At 33.8% G+C, this 24,458-nt stretch overlaps 2 protein-coding genes across 2 annotated transcripts in view; one reads left to right on the top strand and one right to left on the bottom strand.

The window, feature by feature from the left end:
* Positions 1 to 1,840: 1,840 nt before the first annotated feature.
* LOC119836393 (ornithine decarboxylase antizyme 1) lies at positions 1,841 to 19,179 on the bottom strand. Its single transcript, XM_038361703.1, is given in 8 exon segments — positions 1,841 to 2,917; positions 3,536 to 3,648; positions 4,120 to 4,215; positions 5,352 to 5,461; positions 6,617 to 6,713; positions 6,715 to 6,721; positions 7,300 to 7,407; positions 18,926 to 19,179. Coding segments are annotated over 8 exon segments (786 nt in total). The 5' UTR covers positions 19,027 to 19,179; the 3' UTR covers positions 1,841 to 2,763.
* A 4,778-nt stretch (positions 19,180 to 23,957) lies between these two features.
* LOC119836394 overlaps positions 23,958 to 24,458 on the top strand; it is a 2,347-nt gene continuing 1,846 nt past the window's right edge. The window contains exon 1 of the mRNA XM_038361704.1: positions 23,958 to 24,051. Coding sequence (XP_038217632.1) covers positions 24,007 to 24,051 — 45 coding nt within the window. The 5' untranslated portion in view covers positions 23,958 to 24,006. The remainder of the gene's footprint in view (positions 24,052 to 24,458) is intronic.

Here is a 24,458-nt window from a genome sequence, read left to right as displayed (position 1 = left end):
AAGTCGTTCAGATTCTATAACACAGCGCCTTGCAACGTGGCGTATTTATAGGGGTTTTGCCTGTGTTCGTACCTTGTTCATTCAATGCTCGACCCAACTACCCTCACTTTATTAATAGTCTTTGTAACTGACTGCGATTTTTTAACAACTAACTACATCTATAAGGCAGTTATGCAGAAACACAATATTCGTATTTATTTTATTTTATTTATTTATTTAGGTTCATCAGCTGTTGTTGCATAAACATTTTCTCTCAATACAAAAAATAAGTTTAGTATTATACATTATATGCACAACAATTAAAGATAAATACAACATTCAACAAAAACAAACAAGTATAACTAAGGTAATATCTATACATGACAAATAGGTTAGATTTCATTCATATTAAGATTGAACACTTTATGATTAACAGCAAGTATATTATGTGAGTGTAAAATAATAATTAGAGATAAGATGGAATTAATGCTTTCCGAAACTTACTATTACGTGTAAACTAATTTAATAATTTAACGCAGCCCCCCTTTGATTTCTTACAGTTTTGTACCGTCACTTTATCCAACTTTTATTTAAATTTAACGATCAAAAAGGATAAACGTACAACACTCAAGTTAATTGCAGTCTTTGACCCAGAACCGTACGATGTATTGTTTAATCGTTTCCTACATAAATATAGCGGTCGATGACTTAAAACGTACCTTAATTAAACTATGAATCAACAATAAATAACATTGAATTCAGCCCGTTAAGCTTTATCAGATCGCGGATCAGAATCTAGGAGAATACTATAGACTCTAAACTTATAACCTAATGACAGATAACATAATACTATACTGCTAACGTTTATATATTCAACTAGATGCACCCCGCGGTTTCACCCGCGTAAGTCCGTATCCCGTAGGAATATCGGGATAAAAAGTTGCCTATATGTTTTTCCTGTTGTCCAGCTGTCTACGTACCAAATTTCATTGCAATCAGTTCAGTGTTATTTGCGTGAAAAGGTAACAAACACACACACATCCTTACAAACTTTCGCATTTATAGTATATAGAGATAGTAGATAGAGATGTGATAATTGCAAAATTTTTCGTCTTTTACTACAGCTTCCTTGTATCTCATGAACCGTGTCGATACACTGGAAATGTTCAGAGAAACTATCTATACTGATATAATAAAGAGAAGTTTTTTGATTGTTTGTACCCTAAAGGCCGAAACCACTCTTTCACCAAAAGGACTACATTATTCCCGAGTGCTATAGGATACTTTTTACCCCGAAAATGTACCACGGGCGAACAGCTAGTATAAAATAAAACTTCGAGGTTAAGCAGCAGTTGGCACGATCACAAATTGGATGGGTAACCAATTGTTTTGCAGTTGCCTTGAAGCTTCTTTGTACCTTCTTTGTTCCTGAAGAAAGAAATCGGTCTCCCACGAGACAACCATTGAACAGATCTTGGTGATACTTGGCAGATATGTAGTTTATCTACCAGAATAACATATCAACTACATAAAGCTTGAGAGTTGTTTGTTTGAATTTGCCATTATCAGGAACTACGGTACCGATTTCATAGATTATTCATTATTACACTGTTGGATATTTTTCATCTCTTTAAAATAATGAGATAACATAGATCCATAATGTAAATGACATATAAATTAATGCTATCAGTTATATAATGTTACTGCGGGCGAAGCCTGGTGGATCTCTAGTATAAGATACAGATAGGTAGAATAAGAAAAAAATAAGCACACAATAATGGGTTAAAACATTTATTTATAGATTAAAAGGAATAAGGTAGATTTATTGGAAATTATATTTAATCAAAAGAAAATACAATGTGAATATTAAAATAACCTGTATTCATACACAAAGTTACCAAATGTGAAATAATCAAAACTTATCTAAGTATACTTAAATCTGCTTAACATAAAAATAATGAAAAGTAGGTATGTTACAAACATATTTTTTTTGCATTTTTTATTTTGAGATTTTTTTGTTTTTTTTTTTAACTTTTATTCGGTTGCTCTAACCCGGAGAGGGAATAAACACGACGACATAACTTATAAATACAAATCTACAATCGCAGTTTTGAATGAAATCCAAAGCTGAAATCCTAGAGCGTCTAGACTTTCAACCTTATTGTTTATATTACGAAGTAAACAAAACAATAAAATCCAAAGTTCACCATACAACTAATCTAAATACTAAGGCTTGTTGATACCGAAAACTATGTAAGCGATTATATGTGCAAATACTGAATCCGCTTTTGTGACAGCGTGTTCCAAATTTGAATATTTAAATACTGACGTGCTGAAAGTGAAGAAATACTGTGTGCCGTCACGTCCGCAGCATTGCCAGGTCCGACTATTCGTTCTAAATTTAAAATATCAAATCTACGCTATCCTCGATACGAATCTACGAGTTCCAAATTTAAAAAACAATATTCGAATGCGAAACCGAAACCATAGACCGTGTACAGACTACGTATCGAACCAGATTTATAAACTTCCCATTTTAAATACGTGTTCCATTTATAAAAAAGTTCAAATTATTATAATTGAGCCAGTTTGACTAAGGTATCGTTGAACTTTACGCGTCATAAAGAATCTTTTTAAAGACAAGTCTGTACTATTTACGCATGTGATGTAAAACGAATATTCAACATTGTTAAATTAGGGAGTAATAACTAACCCACAGGAAAATCTATGGTCCGATCCATAATCTGTGTACACAGGTAGCATCATAGACAATAAACCTGGCGGTCACTGCATGTTATAGTGCAGGAACACGTATGCGGGGTTGGCTATTTCGGCGGCTAGGGGTGAGTTGGGCGGGAGCAGCTGGAAGCCCATGAACATGAAGGTGCGGAGCAGTGTTGCCCGATCGGCGCGGGATTTCAGCACGCAGATTATGCAGCTGGAAATAAAAAAAAATGTTTAATTAATAATTAGGGTGGTAAATTAGGATACAATATAGAAATTCAAGTATTTAAAAATTCAATATGAACTTACTATATGAATAAGGAAATAAATTTTTAAATAAGTATTTAAATTCTGAATATAAAACGTTCCTGAAATATCAGCCACAAGAGAACACTAGAATCCATTTATTTAATCAATTTTTATGAATTGCTGTAATTGATTTTTTACAAATATGTAGTTGAAAAATTAACCGTTTTCTTCATTTATGGCTTTGTTGTCAAACTGAAAAATAGCAGAATAACAGTTGACGAAAACTTTAAATGTCTAGAATTGTGTTATGTATACAACGAGCTTTATTATTTAATAACGGCTCTTTTAGATGAAAAAAGCTTTAATATTCGAAGATATTAAATGACAATTACTATTTTTTTACACATTATTATAGACTATTATTGTTTTAAATAGTGGCGATGTTACACATGCGCAGATAAATTGAAAAATCAATTTATTTCCTGCACTCTCGAACCCCAACTTATCGATTTTAAGTCCGAGGCCCTCACCACTGAGCCACCACTGCCTATACTAAGTAATTAAGTATAATAATAATACACACTTGGAGCATCGCAGCCTCTCCTCGGCGAAGTCCAGTAGAAGCATGAAACTCTCCTTGCTACCGGACTGCAGCACGCCGGGCACACGCAGGTACATGGTGTTGCCTTTCACCACCTGCCGAGGGATAAAAGCATTGTTAGAACTAAAAAGAATGTGTGGGAATCCTATCAATGTTATAAATGCGAAAGTTTGTAAGGATGTGTGTGTGTGTGTGTTTATTGCTCTTTCACGGAAAAACTACTGAACCGATTGCAATGAAATTTGGTACAAAAGTACTAGCTGCGCGGTTTCACCCGCGTAAGTCCGTATTCCGTATGAATATCATAATAAAATTGCCTATATGTTATTCCAGCTGTCCAGCTATCTACGTAACAAATTTCATTGCAACCGGTTCAGTATTTTTGCGTGAAAGAACAACAAACACACACACATCCTTACAAACTTTCGCATGTATAATATTAGTAGGATAGTAGGATATATTATGTATTGAAGAAATAGGAGATGTTTTTAAACCATATTACATTTCACACTAATAAACATAATTAAAATTTTTTGCAGTCGGTTTATTTGATAATTCCCACTTACAGCTTCCCAGCGAGTCAGCGTGTTCTCGGTGAGATATATTTTGAAGTCAATCTTCACCGCCTTCGCGTCTTTGCGCTCCAAGATCTTGCGGATGGTCTGGAAGTGATGGATTTTCGTTTATTACATATACTCTATTATTGATAAGTTCATATACATATACTCTATTATTACATATACTCTATTATTGATAAGTTCTTTGTTTAATTTTTAGTTTTATAGCATTGAAATGCTTTATAAATGAGACATTTTGAAAGAATAGACAAAATTTGGCACATGAAACCGAAAGAGTAGAAGAAATTCGATTACTGTGGCAGGATCACGGGTGGCCGAGAGGCTAGGCGTTGCTACGGTTAGGCAAGATACGCAGGTTCGAATCCTGCCTCGTGATCAAATTTTTTCTATTCTTTCAAAATTTCTCAAGTTCTTTGTTTATTGATAAGTTAGTTGATAGACTAAGTATGGATCGAATGATTCTATCTAACGCAAATATAGACAGGCATTATAACGTTTATAGTTTTGTTCAATTATAAAAAAAAAAATGCATATATTCCTATTTAAGCAAGATAAGTTGCTTTTCTACCAATCACTGCTAATTAAGCAACTACAAACCTAAACCAAATTTCTACTAAAAAAAATCCAAACTTTAAAACATCACAGAATTTCAACTAAAAACTACGCAACTTTATGCGGTTAATAAATGATAAATAAGTTTATACTTATTTATCATTTATTAACAAGTAACTAGCTGTCTTATGTATGAACAGAATCCTTATAAAGAATCTACCAAGTCTAACGCCGTTCTTAATTGATAAATTAGTCTATGGATAGTAGCGCTCTACTGCTTTAGATTTCAACAAAAATTCTACCAAACCTTATTCAATTTGTATATAAAATATGTTATAACCAAATCTAACGCAGTAGTGAATCGATATATTGGCATATAGCAACTACATCACTTTTCTACCAAAATATACTAATTTCTACCAAAATCTACCAATTTCTACTAAATACAGTCGAAACTGTTTACAACAACATCATTTATAACAACATATCGGTTAAAATGACGAAAATCTATGGTCCCAGCTGAATTATCAACATAACAACATCATCGGCTGTTACGACAATCGGTTTTTACGACTACTCATATTAAGTCCCTTTGTTGTCATTATGACAGATTTTGACTGCACTACCAAATTTAAACAAGTTTCTACCAAAAACCAACCAATACTCACCGCTTCTCGCTGCTCGGGCAACACCAGCGGGTGCACGTCCGACGCGAGGCTCTCCTCGCTGTTGCTGAGGGAACTTGCGCTTGACCATAGTAACGTGCTCAACAAGTCGCCTGAAATACAATTGAACAAGTATTAATATATATATCTTAATATATAAAATTCTCGTGTCACAGTTTTCGTTGCCATACTCCTCCGAAACGGCTTGACCGATTTTGATGAAATTTTTTGTGCTTATCCGGTATCTATGAGAATCGGCCAACATCTATTTTGCATACCCCTAAATGATAACAGTAAGGCAGAACAACGTTTGCCGGGTGCAGCTAGTCTTATATATAAAATTCTCGTGTCACAGTTTTCGTTGCCATACTCCGCCGAAACAGCTTGACCGATTTTGATGAATTTTTTTGTGCTTATCCGGTATCTATGAGAATCGGCCAACATCTATCTTTCACACCCCTAAATGATAAGAGTAAGGCAGAACAGCGTTTGGCGGGTGCAGCTAGTATATTATAATTTATCTATGGCGGTTATATAAGTGTAGGAAATGTGAACTTTACTTCGTATTGTTAGCCCTTTAAATTTCCAAAATAAAATGCCCTCACATTACTAGTTGTGGAAAGTGTATTTTTTTTAAGACTACCATTTTTAAAAGGGAGAATGATAATTTTTTAGCAGTTAGCAAGCAACCCTAAAAACTTATTAGACTTTTTGCATTGTCCATGTGTAATTTAAAAAACGAATTTCACATGTAAGACATTTATTGGTCTAATTTGCTTAAATGGCAACACCAGAGAGTTTATTGTTGTTTTTGATGGCTTGCCTAAATACAATTCAAATTTTAACATCTTTTACAATAGCAATCGTAGCTATCTAACACAATATATATAATATCAAACAACACAACAAACAACACAATAATATCAACCGCAAATTTATTGATTTAACATCATGGTAAACGATCGCCGCCACCCATGAGCATTCGCAGATGTTGCGCTTCTGCGAATGCGCTACCCGCTTTTAAGAGAAGAGGGGTAAGAAAAGAGAGACGACTGAAAAGAAGAAATGAGGTGGGAAGGGTGGGGTTCTTAACCAACTTACGGTTGTTGTCGTCGTATGTGAGTGTGGACGGGGTAAGAAAAAGAAGGGTTAAGTAAAAGAAGGGGGTAAGTAAAAGATGGGTAAGTAAAAGAAGGGGTAAGAAAAAGGATTGACGTTTGATAAGAAGGAATAGATTGGGAAGAGTGGGGGGGGTTTAACCAACTTACGGTTGTTGTCGTCGTGTGTGGGGGTGGACGGGGTAGCGGGGCTCGAGGCCCCGCTGCCTACCCCTCCGGGCGGGGCTGTGTCGTGAGCAGGGACATCAGGACCACCTGCGAACGATGATCAAGTCTAAACCGTATTCTTATAAAAATACCAGCTTATGGCTGCGGCTTCGCACGCGTTAAATTCGGAATAGTTTAATAGATGTTATTATACCACCATACAAACCTTTTCATACCATATAAAACCCATCAAAATACGTTGCATGGTTTTCAAGATTTAACCATACGAGTACATAGGGACATAGGAACAGACACAGAAAGCGACTTTATGTTATACTATGAAGTGATTTGTACTCATTGTCCTCGAATGAATATAAAATATATCCTCTAGCGTTCGAAAGTTACTTCTTTACCTACTTTGATAAATACGACCGAAAAAATATTGTAAATGTTGTTTGAATTGAAGGATAAACCTAAAATAATAAATCTTAATCCATCTATTATATCGATTCGAAGTCTTGTCGAATAAAAAAAAATCAGATAAACATATATTTATAACAGTCCTCACATCATCGATGTTATAGAACGATGAAAAAGGCTTTCAAAATAAACCTTAAATAAGAGATTCAGACATATCTAAAAGAGTTCATTGAATATGTATCTTAAGCAGTAGGTAGTCCACTCACCACAGAGGCCCGGCACCCAGGCAGAGCGAGAAGCACTCGGCGTCCGAAGCCGACAAAGCGGAGCGCTTGCTGCCCGCCAGGGAGCTGCTCAGGGAGGCGTCATCACCACTGAAACACAAAACACAACATTCTTAATTTATATATCATCCATACTATAACGACTTTCAAGTGGTAGTCGAGAGAACGCTCCGGCACGAATTGGGTCAGCTCGCACAGAAGACCAGCGTGAAATAATAGCATGCTACTGCTTCGTACGGTGAGTGGGGGAGTCGGAGGCCTATATCATTTTCCTTATTCTTCCCAGCCCTTTCCTTTATTCCTCTCGACAATCCTCTCTTAATTTTTCCAATTAAAAATCGGCAATCCATTTGTAAGGGCGTAAAGTCTGCAATCGACCGTACGCCTTTTCAAATTTTCATGGGCGTTGGTAGCGCTTACCATCAGGCGGCCCACCAGCTCCATTGCCGACGCTGACATAAAAAAGACGTGTGTCTTGAGACACCCGTCAGAGGTGACAACATCTTACACTAATATAACCGTATGCATGAAGGGGAAACCCGACACACTAGCGCCGTAACGCGTTACGTAATGTAACGGTTTACCCTCCCAGAAGATGTTATCACTTCAACAATAAGTCGACAAATAATGTCCGCCAAAACATTTAAAGTCTTATTTATTTATTTTTTCATTTTATCTTCATTTTAATTTTTTATTTAATCATAAATAAGATAAATGCTTACACGACAACAATGTAGCAGGAAACCATTTTCTACTATTTTGGTATGTATGAAAATTCAATACTTATGTCCCGCCTTCGAAACGTCTAGATAGATTTTGATTAAACTTTCCCAAAAAGCGCATTTTATAAAGAATTACCTAATGCTACTTTTAATCGAATTAGGCCGTTTTTAATGTTTAATTAGTATTAGCTGTTTAGTTTAAAAATTAACCTTCATAGTGTTTATTTGTTCATCAAAGCCTACAAAACCGTTGTTATCATGAAAACAAGGCCCGATTTACGTCATCAGCTGTTAATACTTTAAGATTCAAATAAACAATGTAAAACATTTTATGGTGTAGGTACTAGCTTTCCGCCGCGACTTTGCTAACTTAATAGAAGAATGCTCGCTCTAGTAATATAGCTTTGAACTATATTACTGCAAAATTTCATGAAAATCCGTTCAGTAGTATTTGCGTGAAAGAGTAACAAAAAAAAAATACTACAGAGACAGTTTTGAGACCCGAGAAAGGATATAAAATAAATTTTATCCAATAAACTCCACGGTAAAGCAAACTACGTGCGGAAAGCACGAGACTTTCTCTCCGTCCCTTTACTAAGCTGCTAAAAGCTAGATTTGAATAAATATATCATATTGCGGGATCGAAAAAACTTATTCTAAAGTGATGCATGTTTGTTTGGAAATCATAGCTAAAGTCTAAAAGAAATTTGGATGGAAATTCTTTCAGAGATAGTCTTTGATAGAATCATAAATTGCATAGTATTTTCTAGTGTTTGGTTTTACCTCCCCGTGAGGTCTCCCCGTGACCACGCTCGCTGTAAAGTGTTCGAAACGTCGGGTTAATAATATAATGAATAAATCGCGTTTAAAATCCGTTGAAAAGTTTTTAATTTCTAAATCATAAAATGCATTTAAACTGAAGCAACCATACCGATACAAGTTTAGCAGTTAGCACACTATTTATATACCAAAATGTAAAAAAAAGGAAAACGTAAAAATGTACTAAACTAGGCTTCGCCCGTGGTACATAAAGCCTATTTCACTTAGCGAAGTTCTATAATGATGAAAGAATTTTAAAAATCCGGTCAGCAGTTTTTTAGTCTATCCATTACAAACAAACAAATAAACAAAAAATACAAATTCTTCCTCTTTATAATATTAGTATCGAAAAATTCTTACCCGTACAGTTTCACAACCATTTTGACAATAAATTACTCAAAAAAAAAACAAAAAAACAACAACGGAATGTACGAAAATCAACACAACGCGAGCAACTACCGATATTTGAATGGAATCTTATAAAAGATCCCTATATAAAATGCCATATACGAAAAATATATTTGTTTTTTTTTGCTTTTTTAGCTTTTTATTTTTCCGTTACAAGCGGTCGATGATCAAGGAACGACGACAAGCACTGACAGAATTCGGGATCGCACGGCCCGCCAAAACACAATATAAATAGATACCGACGCAAAAGACAATATTGGGCGCATTGTATGTATGTATATATGTATGTATGTACATTTAAAAAAATATCACTTTGGCATCGTTTTTGATTGCGAGCTTTCGCCCCGGATTTGTTGATGCGGTGAATAAAAAAAGCAAGCTTATTCAGAAACAATGCATATGAAAATAGAAGAAGTTATTATATGTAGTTAAACCACATCTGAAGGCGCGAAAATTGTTCGTGTAGAATTTGGCGCCAAAATTCTGCCATCTTTTTTTTTCTTTTTATACCCGTCCTAGCTAAACCTAATTATTGTGAAACCACATTTGAAGGCGTGAAAATTATTCGAGTAGAATTTGCCGCCAAAATTCCGCCATTTTTTTTTTTCTTTTTATACCCGTCCTAGCTAAACCTAATTATTGTGGAACCACATTTGAAGGCGCGAAAACTAGTCGAGTAGAATTTGGCGCCAAAATACCGCCGTGTTTTTTTATTCTTTTTTTTATAGACTACACGTCCTAGCTAGCAATCTAAGAAACAATTCTCAATATTGAACGCATTTACGCTACAGAATACAAATATACGCCAAAAATACACATATACATTTAGATATCACTCGAAAAGGATAACCTTCGTTGTGGTGCAATCGTAATTGAACTTGATTATAAATATATGAGTGTAATAAATGTTTTTTTTTTTAATCTATCATGTTTTTCCCTCAATGACACTGAAGCTACTGAACGGACTTTAATGAAATTTGGTATACAGACAGGGTATGAGCTGACTTGTGTGATAGGATACTTTTTATCACGATTAAATGTTCCCTTGAGATGAAACACGTACCTAGATACCCGGACGGAGCCGGGACGTCTAATCTACACTAATATTATAAAGAGGAAGAATTTGTATTTTTGTTTGTTAGTAATGGTTAAACTCAAAAACTAGTGGACCGATTTCAAAAATTCTTTCACCAATAGAAAGCTGCATCTTCACTGAGTGGCATAGGCATATATATACCACGGGCGAAGCCGGGACGAACAGCTAATGTGTGAATACTAAAAGTGAAAAAGTTACACGTGCTTCGTCGCAACGGCCAACATTACAACCCTTAAAGACTCGCATCCAATTTATAAAGGCCTTGAGCAACCCCTTTAAATGAGGGTTAGGGTCGGACCGACAGCCTTGAAAGTCGAGACGAAGTGTCATTTTGATCCGTATCTTGTGAACTACTCGATCGATTCTGTTGAAATTTTGAAAACGATATAAATTCCCATTCTGATGAACAGTTTTTGATATACGCGTATATTGCATACGAAATGTATGTCTAATCCTACTTCCTTCCTATTAATATTATAAATGCGAAAGTTATAAGGATGTATGTGTGTTTGTTGCTTTTTCACGCAAAAACTAATGAACCGATTGCAATGAAAATTTGGTACGTAGACAACTGGACAACTGGAATAACATATAGGCAACTTTTTATCCCGACATTCCTGCGGGATACGGACTTACGCGGGTGTAACCGCGGTGCGCAGAAAAATTCTGTCACTGTTGTATACGCACGTGTGTGATACCCGAGTGCTATATGTCCCCTATGTACCAACGGGCGACGCCGGGGCGTACCGCAAGTGTTCAACCGACATAAAAAAATAGAGGAGGATATAAAAATCGAATGTGTTTTTTGTGTATAAGTTACCTTATAACTCTTTACTGGGTGATCTTTTGTATACGGACGATTGTTCGAACAGAAAATGTATAATTGCGATATGTTATAATTATAACCAAGGTCAATTAATCTTATGTTAATGGTTAATTAATTGATATCTCGCGCATACACATTGTGGAACGTGACTACCGAACCAGGTCATAGGTTAGACGGGGTACTAAACGGTCTAGATATATATATATATATATATATATATATATATATATATATATATATATATATATATATATATATATATATATATATATATATATATATATATATATATATATATATATATATATATATATATATACTAGCTGACCCGGCAAACGCTGTTTTGCCTTACTCTTATCATTTAGAGGTATAAAAAATAGATGTTGGCCGATTCTCAGACATACTCAATATGCACACAAAATTTCATAAGAATCGGTCAAGCCGTTTCGGAGGAGTATGGCAACGAAAACTGTGACACGAGAATTTTATATATTCGATATATATATATTTATTTGTCTATTTTTAATATTTTATTCACCTCGTACTTTATGTATGCACTTCTAAGTTCAGTATATTTATGTTATAATATATTTATGTTTTAGTTATGCACTAACTACCGCTTTTCCTCTATCTAAACTCTTGCGATATCCAAAGGTTGCCTGGAAGATATCGCTTTTCAGGGATAAGGCCGCCTTATGCCACTCTTCTTTGTTGTTATTACTTCTTTGTTTGTGAGGGTGCATTATAGTATTTATTTATTCATATAATCTATTTTTTATGCAAATACGGGCAACCGTGCTGGTGGCTCATCTGTAGGACTGGCTGCGCCCCGTGGTTTCACCCGCGTAAGTCCGTATCCCGTAGGAATATCGGGATAAAAAGTTACCTATATGTTATTCCAGTTGATCACCTATCTGCGTACCAAATTTCATTGCAATCGGTTCAGTAGTTTTTGCGTGAAACAGTAACAAACACACACACACATCCTTACAAACTTTCGCATTTATAATATTAGTTAAGTAGGAAGTAGGATAGGATAATTTTGCTCGATTGAAAGAAATGGATTTTATGAGTAAAACCGGGCGATATGCTAGTTTACGTTCGGCTTAAATAGCAACACACAGTTCCTAGTACAATTTCAACTCAAAAAGCATAAAAATATACGGGGAAACGTCTTGAAAAGTAATTATGTATATCCCAAGCCATCGCCAAAACATATTGCGTATAAAGACGCCATATTTGTCTGCAACGTAATGAGTATTATGGTAGTTTTGTAATAGACTTGGCTGGTGTTCATATTCAATTTGGTCTGGTTACCATTAAGAATAAATACAATTTAATGTATAGTTGATTTCAGTGGATTATAATGGAAATGAAAAAAAAAACTAATGACCGCAGATGAATAACGTATAAATTATTTAAAAAAAATACCATGTCTCTTTTAAATACGCTATTATATAAAGCATATTTTTTTATGGACAATGAATAATAAAATGGCACATAATGTTTATTAAGACAATTTCAAATGTCGATAATTTCTTGAAATACAATACTCTAACAAATAATAAACCTATTTTGTTTTTACTTGTAGTGTGTATTACAAATACATAATGTTATAAAAAGTCTTTCATAACGGCATATATTATTAGCTAGTTAATAACCTTCATATCAATAATAAATATAGGCCAACGAAACCAGTTTTAAATAAAACTATATACATAAATGTTTCTCTCGAATCGCGCATTCATACGTGTATCAGCTGTGAGCGGCCATTTGCAATATCGATAAATATGGCGGCCGAACCCAAATAAACAAAAGTCACGTGTTGGCGCGGGAATTGTTTACGTTCTATTTTTAAAATTGATTTTTTTTCTAATGTTGCTGTCCTGCTAACTACTTCTAAAAACAGTTTTTTAGTGGCCTTATTAATTTAAAAGTTTAAATTAGGAATAGAAAGTTATTCCTTTAAACAATTGTTTTCTTTAGAAAATAAATATAAATGTGTTGTGCTAAAAATACTATGAAATGTTGAAAACATTACATGGATTTGAAATACATTATATTATAAAATAAGAATATTTGCTAAACTAGAATCGTCCTTAAAACAACAGAGTAAGAGTACAAATTCCTTTTCTTGATAATAGTTACAAATATCATGGAAAATAAATCTGACTCAGCACATTCGAGTTTGAGAGCGCAAACTGAGTCACGAAACACGCTCAATACACACACACACACACGCACATACACACAAGTGTTATCGCGCATTGTACAACGTAGGATGTTTCTGGAAGCCCACAGTCTACGTAATTTTCTAGCCAATGTAGTATGTCTATTCCCATTTGAGAATTGACAACTAATTTGTAACCATTGCGAATGATTACAGCTGATGAAGCTGCTATTTAGATCTTAACTTCCAAATAAATAAATAAAATCTTTATTTGCATAAAAACATGAAATATTTAATAATAATTGATTGGATGTACACAAAAATAGTACAACAAATCCACGGCATGTTGAGGCCGCACACAATAAATTATATTATTTGTAAATTAAGTTTGGGGGAGTGGGGGAGGATTTTGAAAATCATCCCCTGGCTACGTCAATGGCGTCATCATCGTATTATACACACGTAAAGCGCATTGCGTTTGTGTGGTACATTTTCATTGTGTAATTTGCTGCACATTTGTATAAATTCTCATACAGATAAATACATTTTTCAACCGACTTCAACAAGGTTATAAATTCGAACTGACTATTACCTCGACTGGGTGAATCGATTATGATGATTCTTTTTTAGAAATTAAAACTTTTCAACGGATTTTAAACGCGATTTATTCATTATAATATTAACCTGACGTTTCGAACATTTTACAGCGAGCGTGGTTACGGGGAGACTAGAGATTCTTTTTTATTTGAATGCTGGTACCTCCCGCGTGGTCCCATTTAAATTTTGTCTATTATGAGTTTAGTTTTTTGTTAAAAAAAATAATTATTATCATTGTTTTGCTTCGGCCGGACGCAAAGTCGGCTGTCTGATCGACTTTTTATGAATAGAACATGTACAGAACCGGTTCAAAAGATATTTTATAGCCTGCCATGTGTTTGTTACCACTTAACACAGCGACGACTGGGCGACCTATTCTGATGCATTATGACACAGATAAGGACATATATTGAAAAATTGCCTATCCCCGATAGTCGATACCGTGATATCTTTGAATACAATAACTTTCAAATTAATACTGTAGGTACATATACATCGAAAAAGATTTTTTTACAATTTTTTAACAAATTACCAGACATAAATAATAAAAAAAATTATCATATTTTTTTTAGCTTCATCTGTATTTTAATATGTTTAAAATATATTTGTATATAACCCATGACCGACTTTTTAGACTTGATTTTTATCCTTTTTAAAAGAACAAATATGATTTTAATATTGTACACATCAAGGATCGGTGACAATTCAATAATTTTAGGGCTTTGTATTATTAACCTGATTAAGATTGCCAGGATCAAATAATTTCCTAACATATATGTATAAAAGCAAGAAGATTTAGTTAAACCAATTATTGAAGTGAAACTTCTTTAGAATCGTTGTAATTTCAAACCTGATGCAACGGAAAAACGACAGGTAAGAGACACATATACAAAAATGTGTAGAATGAAGCCGACAAAGAATGAGACAGAAATATACATACTATTTTATATATATTCATCTCATTCTATTGTCGTTTTACTGAAGTTTCACTTCTATCGTGTGTAAATCACACACAGACCTTTTTTTAAATCGTGTTTTTTTGATTTATTTTACCAATTAATAATATTAGCATTATGATTAACGATTAATTAAATTTAAATAGACATGAACAGCCATTTGATTATACTTTTTTGCATAATGATCAGACCTAATTATCTACTACGAATCATCTGACATCCTTATTTCATCTCAGAGTTACATGTATAGATAATAAATAATAAATGTGATGCAACATGTTTTTAATCACGTACGCCAGTTAACTTTTACTCCGAAACACTTAACTTACACTTACTTAACATACAAATAACTTTCTCTCTACACTGTACTTTAAAAATCATTTCTACACAATAACCTTACAATGATGCAGTAATAACTGTCAAAAGTGTATAAATGACTTGCTGCGGCCTGCGGTTTCACCCGCGTAAGTCTGTATCCAGTAGGAATATCGGGATAAAAAGTTGCCAATATGTTATTCCAGTCGTCCAGCTATCTACGTACAAAATTTCATTGCAATCAGTTCAGTAGTTTTTGCGTGAAAGAGTAACAAACATCCATACATACATACATACATCTATACTTACAAACTTTCGCATTTATAATATTAGTACCATAGGATTTGACCCAATTTTAATGGACAGATTGAATTCTAAATTTGTATCCTCACCAAGGATCGGTGACAATACAATAATTTCATGATTTTATCTTATTATCCTGATTAGGATCGCCAGAATTGAATAATTTCCTACTCTTTATAAGAGCAAGTGAGACAATTTATGTTATTATCTATCATTACAGGGTGTGTGTTTTTTTTAACAATATTTATTTTCAATCTAAGGTAATATCAAGCTATTTCCTTGTGTAAACTCTGTAGAGCATATGAGCCAATTCTTTATCTACAATTTAAGTGTGATTTTTAGTTTCTCATATTAATTTTATACGAAATCAAATAGTTAATATATATAACAATATCACATTAAAACACTTGTTATGCTTCTATTAAATTCAAGATTGTAGGCAATGATAAATTATATAGTAAACATAATAATCACGTTGTGTGTCACGTGTTGATAAGAGTGCAGAACATTTATTATGTTTGCACTGATATCGCACCTTGCTTTCTAAACCAAATTTAGTATTTGCTATGCTGTTACTTTTGGTAAATATGATATTAACAATCTATACTCATAATATATAGCTGAAGCATATAACATAGCCTATAGCACTGGGGTGTCACATATATGTACAAAAGTAAAAAAAAAATTATGACTGTTGAGTAGTTCCTAATATAAGCATGTTTAAACAAATAAACTCTTTAGATTATTAGTAGTAATCTGTACTAGTGTATTATTATATTATACATATTAAATAAACTATAGACATACACATTGTACTGGGTTCAATTCTGAGTCTCATAATAAAGTAATGTCTTGGCCTGGCAGGACACAGAAGATTTATCACCTTCTTATCCATAAAAAAAAATCGATCAGGGAACAGTTGTATAATCCATACCCCAAAAGGGGACATGGGACTTCACTACATATAGATTTATATATGCATTTGAAAACATTTCTCACTGTTAAATTAAGACTCTTGTAATTGTGTTCATTTCTGCTTATCATTTGTTTCTTAGAATAATCTCGTCAAAGATATGTTCTTATCATTTCTGAGAATGATCTCTGCAAATATAATCAATTTAACATCTCCTCACTTCATTTATAACATCTCTAGTGCAGGCTCTGTGTACATGATATCAAACTTAACAATCTATACTTATAATATAAGGCTAGAGAGTTAGTTTCATTATTTGAATGCACTATCTCTGGATCCCGATCGAATCGACCGCCTCCTTGGTACAGTGGTAAACGCGTGAAGGTAGAACCGAGAGGTCCTGGGTTCGATTCCCGGTGGGGGCAATAAAAAAATGTCTCGGTCTGGCAGGACACAGAAGGCTGATCACCTACTTGTCCATTAAGAAAATCGATCAGTGAAACAAATGTACATCATCTGCCCCATACCCCAGTAGGGGACACGGGACTTCACTTTTTATCTCTGAATCCCACTGAACGAATTTCTAAAATTCTTATATCCTTGAAAATGATGTGTGATATTCTATCCTACTTCCTACTAATCCTATCCTACTTATATTATACATGCAAAAGGATGTAAGGATGTGTGTGTGTTTGTTACTGAATCACGCAAAAACTACTGAACCGATTGCAATGAAATTTGGTATGTAGACAGCTGGACAACTGGAATAACACATAGGCAACTTTTTATCCCGATATTCCTACGGAATATGGACTTACGCGGGTGAATCCGGGGCGCAACTAGTTAGGCTATATTTGTACCAGGCGAAGCTGATCAAGCGTCTAGTGAAATATTCCATCAATCAACAAATGCCGTTCCTTCGTACCTCCATAATCGGAGTCAATAAAACTAATGAGGCTCTCATATGATCTAGAAGCTCTTATACCAAGGTCGGACAATTAACCTGATCAATTGATGGTTACAAATGTATTATTCAATGTGTTACGTAGAAACAGAGCTGAATTTTCTGTTCATCTAGAATTACATGAATTAAGAAATATTATTGTTGTCAAATATTTCTGACTAGACACTCGTCCTGGCTCCGTCCGGATATGAAGATATCCATTTTATCCCAAGGTAGCATTTAATTAGGATAAAAAGTATCTCATCACCAAAGTCAGCTCCTACCCTGTCTGTATATCAAATTTCATTAAATTCCATTCAGTCTGCGTGATTAATGGACAAACATCCAGACAAACAAACTTTCAAATTCACATTAATAATAATATAAGCGTGATCTGTTAAAATAATTTGTTCTCCCAATATCAAATTCAAATTTATAAACATAGGCAGTATGCATTTAGATTTTTAATATAAAAAGAATCTTAATATAGTGGTAGAAGTCATCAAATCAAAACATCAAATCATGCTTGATTTATTATGTAATATATGTTGAAACAATGGTATCAATGGTTATATTAATAATGTTTATTTTAAATATAGTATACAGCCTACATTATCCGAAAACAGACAGACTTATATATGCAATTAGTCTTTGAAAATTCCTTTGCAATTATCACTTCTTAATTTTATAACCCATACATAACCTCAAAATTATTATTTCATGTTATATCCTTATTGGATTAATGATTTTTACAGTATTTTGATAGTCATACCTACATAATGAATCCATCACCTACCATATGTTCACATATTTTCAAACTACCCCCTGTGAATATGAATGGATAGACAATTTTTACATAGGTACATATGTTCCAATTCATAATATTTGTTAATTTGAAATTACTATATTTGCTAGATAATTTTTTATTATCTGTACTACTTTCACTTATGTATACAAAGTATAAAACCTCTATAGAGGTCAAGTGTCAGTTGAAACTTAAATAAAATACAACAGATATAGTCAGGGCATCAATCAAGATAAGGTGGTCTAGTTATAATTCCTAAACCATTCCTAGAACAATGAAATATGATATATTTTTCATTAAGAAATAATAATATTAAATTCAACTATAACTATTTAACATATTGAAATGATTTATTGTTATTTCGAAGCTTTGAATTCAATGGAATTAGATTATTAAAATCAATCGGCAATAATATTTTATAAAATAACCAAATAAATAAGAAGTCACGTTTTTCCCAACACATTTCCTTACAAAATGCATAAAACAAACGGTAAATGTCAAGTCACGCTACCACGAGTTAATAATTCAATATTTATAAAGGTGAACGATGATCTTATTAAAAACTACCCATCTACCTACCTATCACCTACTGATGACGTATAACAAAGGTACAAGGACGAAATAAGAATCGCACTTCAAATAATGGTAAAGTTAAATAAAAGTTAATAATCTGGATAGGAATAGAATTATTGAAGTACATATGTACCAAAATAAGTAGGTAACCAAATTACTCACCAGTACTTTTTAGTTTTCGCAGCGTTGGGTTCAATGAGAACACCAGCGACGTCATAGTAATTACTACTACTAAAATTTAACTGTTGTATTAACTTCGTCATCTTGGCAAATCGTATTTAAGCCTTTTACGAACTTTAAAGAAAAACACGGTCAGACCGTAGGGGTATTTCGAATTGCGCAGAACACGTCTTTCACAACAGAAAGCCAACGAAAATAAGTCGATTAATCAACTTTGTGTCAATTGATCAACTGTAGCGATTGTCAGAAATAGTATACGACTAATTTGGAAACAACACTCAACGCGTAGAAAAGGACGTGCCGAACTGTACTTTTAACTTAGTAGGATTATACTATTTTTTCATGATGGCCGCCGGAAACGTGATTTTAGATTTGTTTTTGGAATTTAACAAAATTCCTTTTTACGTGCAGTTCAGAATATAAAACAATTTTAGATTAAGATTTTTCATTGAATATATTGTGCTAAAATGTGTGCTACATTGTATTTAAAATGTTGTGATGTATCTAAATAAATGCATCTTTTTTAATTTAAATATAAATTTGACGTTATAAACAAATAATTTGAAATAATAAAAAATTAACAGAGAATCCACGATTAAAAGAATTGAATTTGATTGATTTTTATTAACAAGTATGTCAGCTGTTTACATGTAAATAATATATAGAGAGAAAAGTGAAGGCCATGTTTTCAATTTCATTGAAAGTTGAAACATTCGCGATTTGAAACAACGCGAACGGGACGTCGTGTTACGTCACGAGCAAATGTCAAACTCGATCGATAGTGTTGTTGCGCCGCAAAAGTATTGATCGATGCTTTGCGAATGTTGATGAAAGATAACCGATAATTTGACTTACCAATTTTTAGAAATTAACGATGGCATACTACTTTTCTTCAGATCGATACTTTTAAACCTTTGTTCCTGTATCATGTAATTTGCTGCCGGTAAGGCATGGAACGTCATAACTTCACCTGTGTTTTACACTTCACTTAAAACACACACAATTACGGTTTTCTTTTTAGTCTTTTCACTGTTATAAACATTAATGTTACTTTCACTTTTTCTGTGTGTTCTAGAATGTTTCAAAATAAGTAACGACATTCAGGCTTGAAACCTTGTTCACTACTGACGATGCCGCATTCAAATGCTATATAACGCGATATAAAATGTAAGTAAACCTCACCCCTCTATTTTTAGGGATCAATTGGGACACACTAGTCAACAATGTATTCTAATATTATCACAGTTACAGGAAAACTATCGTATATATCTAAAATATAGGCTTTGCATAACAACAAAACAATTGTTTAAAACACTTCTTAACAGTATTTTTTTTATGAAAATTATTTTTTTATCATATTTTGGGACTAGGATTTAAAGAATAAGGATTAAATATCTATATTCAAATATCTTCATACTTCGGAAAATTATGTAGATAGTTTATATAAGTGTATGACAAAGAGTAGATTAATATACATAGGTGTATAAGCAAAGACTTAGTGGAATAAGATTCATTTCGCTTAAATTTGTTTATAAATAACATTAAAATGTAGCTATAAATTGTCAAGGCGCATTAAAATATGTAGGAGACTATAACTTATGATGGGACTTAATTCGCACAGAGGAAGCCATAGGACGCATTTTAGCCATGTTATTTGCAACAATTTTTGCTGCCTATTTGATTATCGCAGCTACATATTATAACCTGTTTCTAAATAGGCATTAGAATAAAGCATTGTTTTTATTATTAAAACTATTAGCTCCACAGAAGAAAAGCTTAGAAAAAAAAAAACTAGGTACACACTATAAAAAGAACATAATTCCCAAGTCTATTTCTATCAGCAAAACAATTCATAAACCATAATCATTGAAGGAGAATCTCAATTTGTTATTGTGAAAACGGTAAAGGAATCTTTTTTTAAGGTAGATCTCATTTATAAAGCATTTCAATGCAATAAAACTAAAAATTAAATTTAACGGTAAAGGAATTTTTCAAAAACCGCCCCGTGTAGTCGTCATACGTCATTGCGCATGTGCAACCCGCTATTATGACGTCACGCTGCTTACACCCCCGGTGTTGATAAAAACACCGTTCGCGGTCCCATAATCCGTAGCTAACGAGATGAAGGAAACAAAATAACATCTATAGTTTCTTTAGTGTTTTAGTTCAATTTATTTTATTTATTTATTAAAATCACTAGCCATAACAGGACACGCTGAATGCGACAGCGATACAAAAATAATAATTATAAAACAAACTTAACTAACTCAAATACTAGATACATGATATTATAATATTCAACTACACATAGAGCATTAAGAATTAACTAAAATATATTTTCTAACTAGCTGCGCTCCGCGGTTTCACCTGCGTAAGTCCCTATCCCCTAGGATTAACGGGATAAAAGGTTGCCTATATGTTATTCCAGTTGTCCAGCTGTCTATGTACCAAATTTCATTGCAATCGGTGCAGTAGTTTTTGCGTGAAAGAGCAACAAACACACACACATCCTTACAAACTTTTGCATTTATAATATTAGTAGGATAGGATTGTAACAACTTAAATATAGTAACACCCATGCGAATTCACTCGCGGGACAATGAAATAGGTCAGTTCTTTCGTTCTAAAAAGTAGTCGTGGCTCAGTGGTGAGAACCTCGGACTTCAAAATCGATAAGTCGAGGTTCGAGACCGGGGCGAGCGTGCAGGAAATAAATTGATTTTTCAATTTATCTGCACATGTGGATAATATCACCACTGCTTAAAACGGTGAAGGAAAATATCGTGAGGAAACCGGCATGTCCAAGAATCAAAAAAAAAAAAGTTCAACGACATGCGACATCTACCAACCCGCACTTGGCCAGCGTGGTGGATTATGGTCTAAACCCTCATAGGAGGCCTGTGTCCCAGCAGTGGGAACATATATGGCCTGATGATGATGTGTTCACACGAGAGGCATCAGCTTTCAAATAAAATGATCATAACCGGTTCACACACTCGAAAGTTCTGAGATAACCAACTCAAAACAAACCCATTTAATATAGTCGAATTGCAAACCTTCTTGTTCAGAAGTAGGTTGAAAAATACACATACATTGAGATACAAAATAATGTACAACGTGCTTGTAATCTCTTTCGAACTCTCTCTCTCTCTCTTTAGAAGAATATTTGAATGCTTGAATTAATCCTGAGACATATTTTTTATTTGACGCTCGTCCCGGCTCCGCCCGAATATCAAGATTCCTGTTTTATCCCAAGGGAGCATTTAATCGGGACAAAAAGTATCCTATCACCCAAGTCAGCTCATATCCTGTCTGTATACCAATTTTGATCACAATCCGTTAAGAAGTTTCAGAGTTATTGACGAACAAACATCCCAACAAACGAACTTCCACATTTAAAATATTAATGTGAAGTGTGATTCTTTGTCAACGAAGAAACTGAGTCGTGTGCCTAGTTGCACATAAAATGAATACCATTGCCCAAAGTTTGCCTGGTAGAGATGGCTTTTAACTATAAGGCCGCCATTTGCGTACTAGATTTAAATTTGTATTTTTGATGTACAATATGTACAATAAAGAATAACTAAAAAATTAAATTAAAATTAGATATAGTCCTCAATTTCGCTCGGGTGGTTAATCTACAAAAAAAGTATTATAAAGCCATGTATCCTTCATGGTATACACCATATTCATCTTTCATACCGCTCCTTCCTATCTGTTATATCTACTAATATCATAAACGCGATAGCCGAAGTCACTGAATCGTTGATTGGATGAAATTTAATACAAAGAGTTTGAGGCTACAGATAGAACACATGTTGTTTTTGTGACCCCAGCACTGTCTATGCTTTCCTTTGACTATTTCGAGGAAGCCACAGGCGGAACGCTAGAAGTCTATAGATTATAGAGTTGTGTAATATCACAGCACGCGTCAAAAACATGGTTGCATTTTGGAAGCCATTAATTAATGTTCTTTTAAAGATTTCGTTCATGGTGCTACTACCATTACAACAAACATCATCTAATATATAAATTTCTCGTGTCACAGTTTCCGTTGCCATACTCCTCCGAAACGGCTTGACCGATTTTGATGAAATTTTTTGTCTCCCCGTGACCACGCTCGCTGTAAAGTGTTCGAAACGTCGGGTTAATAATATAATGAATAAATCGCGTTTAAAAGCCGTTGAAAAGTTTTTAATTTCTAAATGTATAATACTCGCGTAAAACCAAACACAAGAAATTTTTTGTGTTTATCCGGTATCTATGAGAATCGGCCAACATCTATTTTTCATACCCCTAAATGATAAGAGTGAGGCAGAACAGCGTTTGCCGGGTGCAGCTAGTATATTATAAACGCGAATGTTTGTATGTATGGCTGGTTGTATGAATGTTTGTCATTCTTTCACCTGAAAACAGCTTATCGTATCTGTATGAAATTTGGTACAGAGATAGATTATAGTCTGAATTAGCACAAAGACTATTTTTCACCCGGGTACCAAGCGAGTGACGCCGCGGGTAACAGCAAGTAACTACTAGACAAACTACTAGAAAAAACTGCTAGACCTATAGACCGATAACAACAATTCTTTCACTGTTAGAAAGCTGCAACTTAAATGAGTAACATAGCTTATATGCTATATGTAGCACGGCCGAAGCCAGGGCGCACAGCTAGTTTCATTAAGGGAGCCGGAGGCCAGTTTCCTTTTCCTCACCCTTCCCAATCCGTTCCGTCTATTATCGTCAATACCTTTTTTATCCCCTTTCATTCAAAAAGCAATTCATTGGATTTAATCTCTCTTTTTAAAGTCGGTCAAAATCGAGTCTAAAGGATTCGGCTATAAACAAACATACAGTTGAAGCTATAGCATGCGCAAGCAATATATAAAAACATTAGTAATACAATTACGACATAGGCATATATTAGTGATAAATTTTTCGAACTTATCAATTTTCATAGAATTTATTACGTACTGACTGAAATTATATTTCATTATTATAATAAATTTAACTATAAATAGCCTGGTTTCAATTGTATTAACACATTTACAACTAACGTTAACAAAATGAAAGTATTCTTCGTGTTCTGTGTGGCGCTGTCCATTGCTATGGTGAGTTTATTGTTTTTCCTAATCAGCATTGTATAATATAGTTATTAATTTAATTTCAATGTGTAAAACTATGAATGTTAACAATATAACTATATATCAAAGTCGGAGGCCGATATCCTTTTCCTTACCCGTCCCAGTTTTTTCCTTTTTTCCTCTCGTCAATCCTTTCTTAATCCCTAATCGTATAATACTCGCGTAAAATCAAACACAGGAAAATGCTATATATATGTGTATGTTAACAATATCCTATCCTATTCTACTAATATTATAAATGCGAAAGTTTGTAAGAATATGTGTGTGTTTGTTGCTCTTTCAAGCAAAAACTACTGAACCGATAGCAATGAAATTTGGTACGTAGATAGCTTGACAACTGGAATAACATATAGGGAACTTTTTATCACGATATT

This window comes from Zerene cesonia, chromosome 24, assembly GCF_012273895.1.
Source record: "Zerene cesonia ecotype Mississippi chromosome 24, Zerene_cesonia_1.1, whole genome shotgun sequence".
NCBI lineage: Eukaryota > Metazoa > Arthropoda > Insecta > Lepidoptera > Pieridae > Zerene > Zerene cesonia.
The sequence above is the reverse complement of the archived record's forward strand: the minus strand, read 5'-3'. Positions and strand labels throughout refer to the sequence as shown.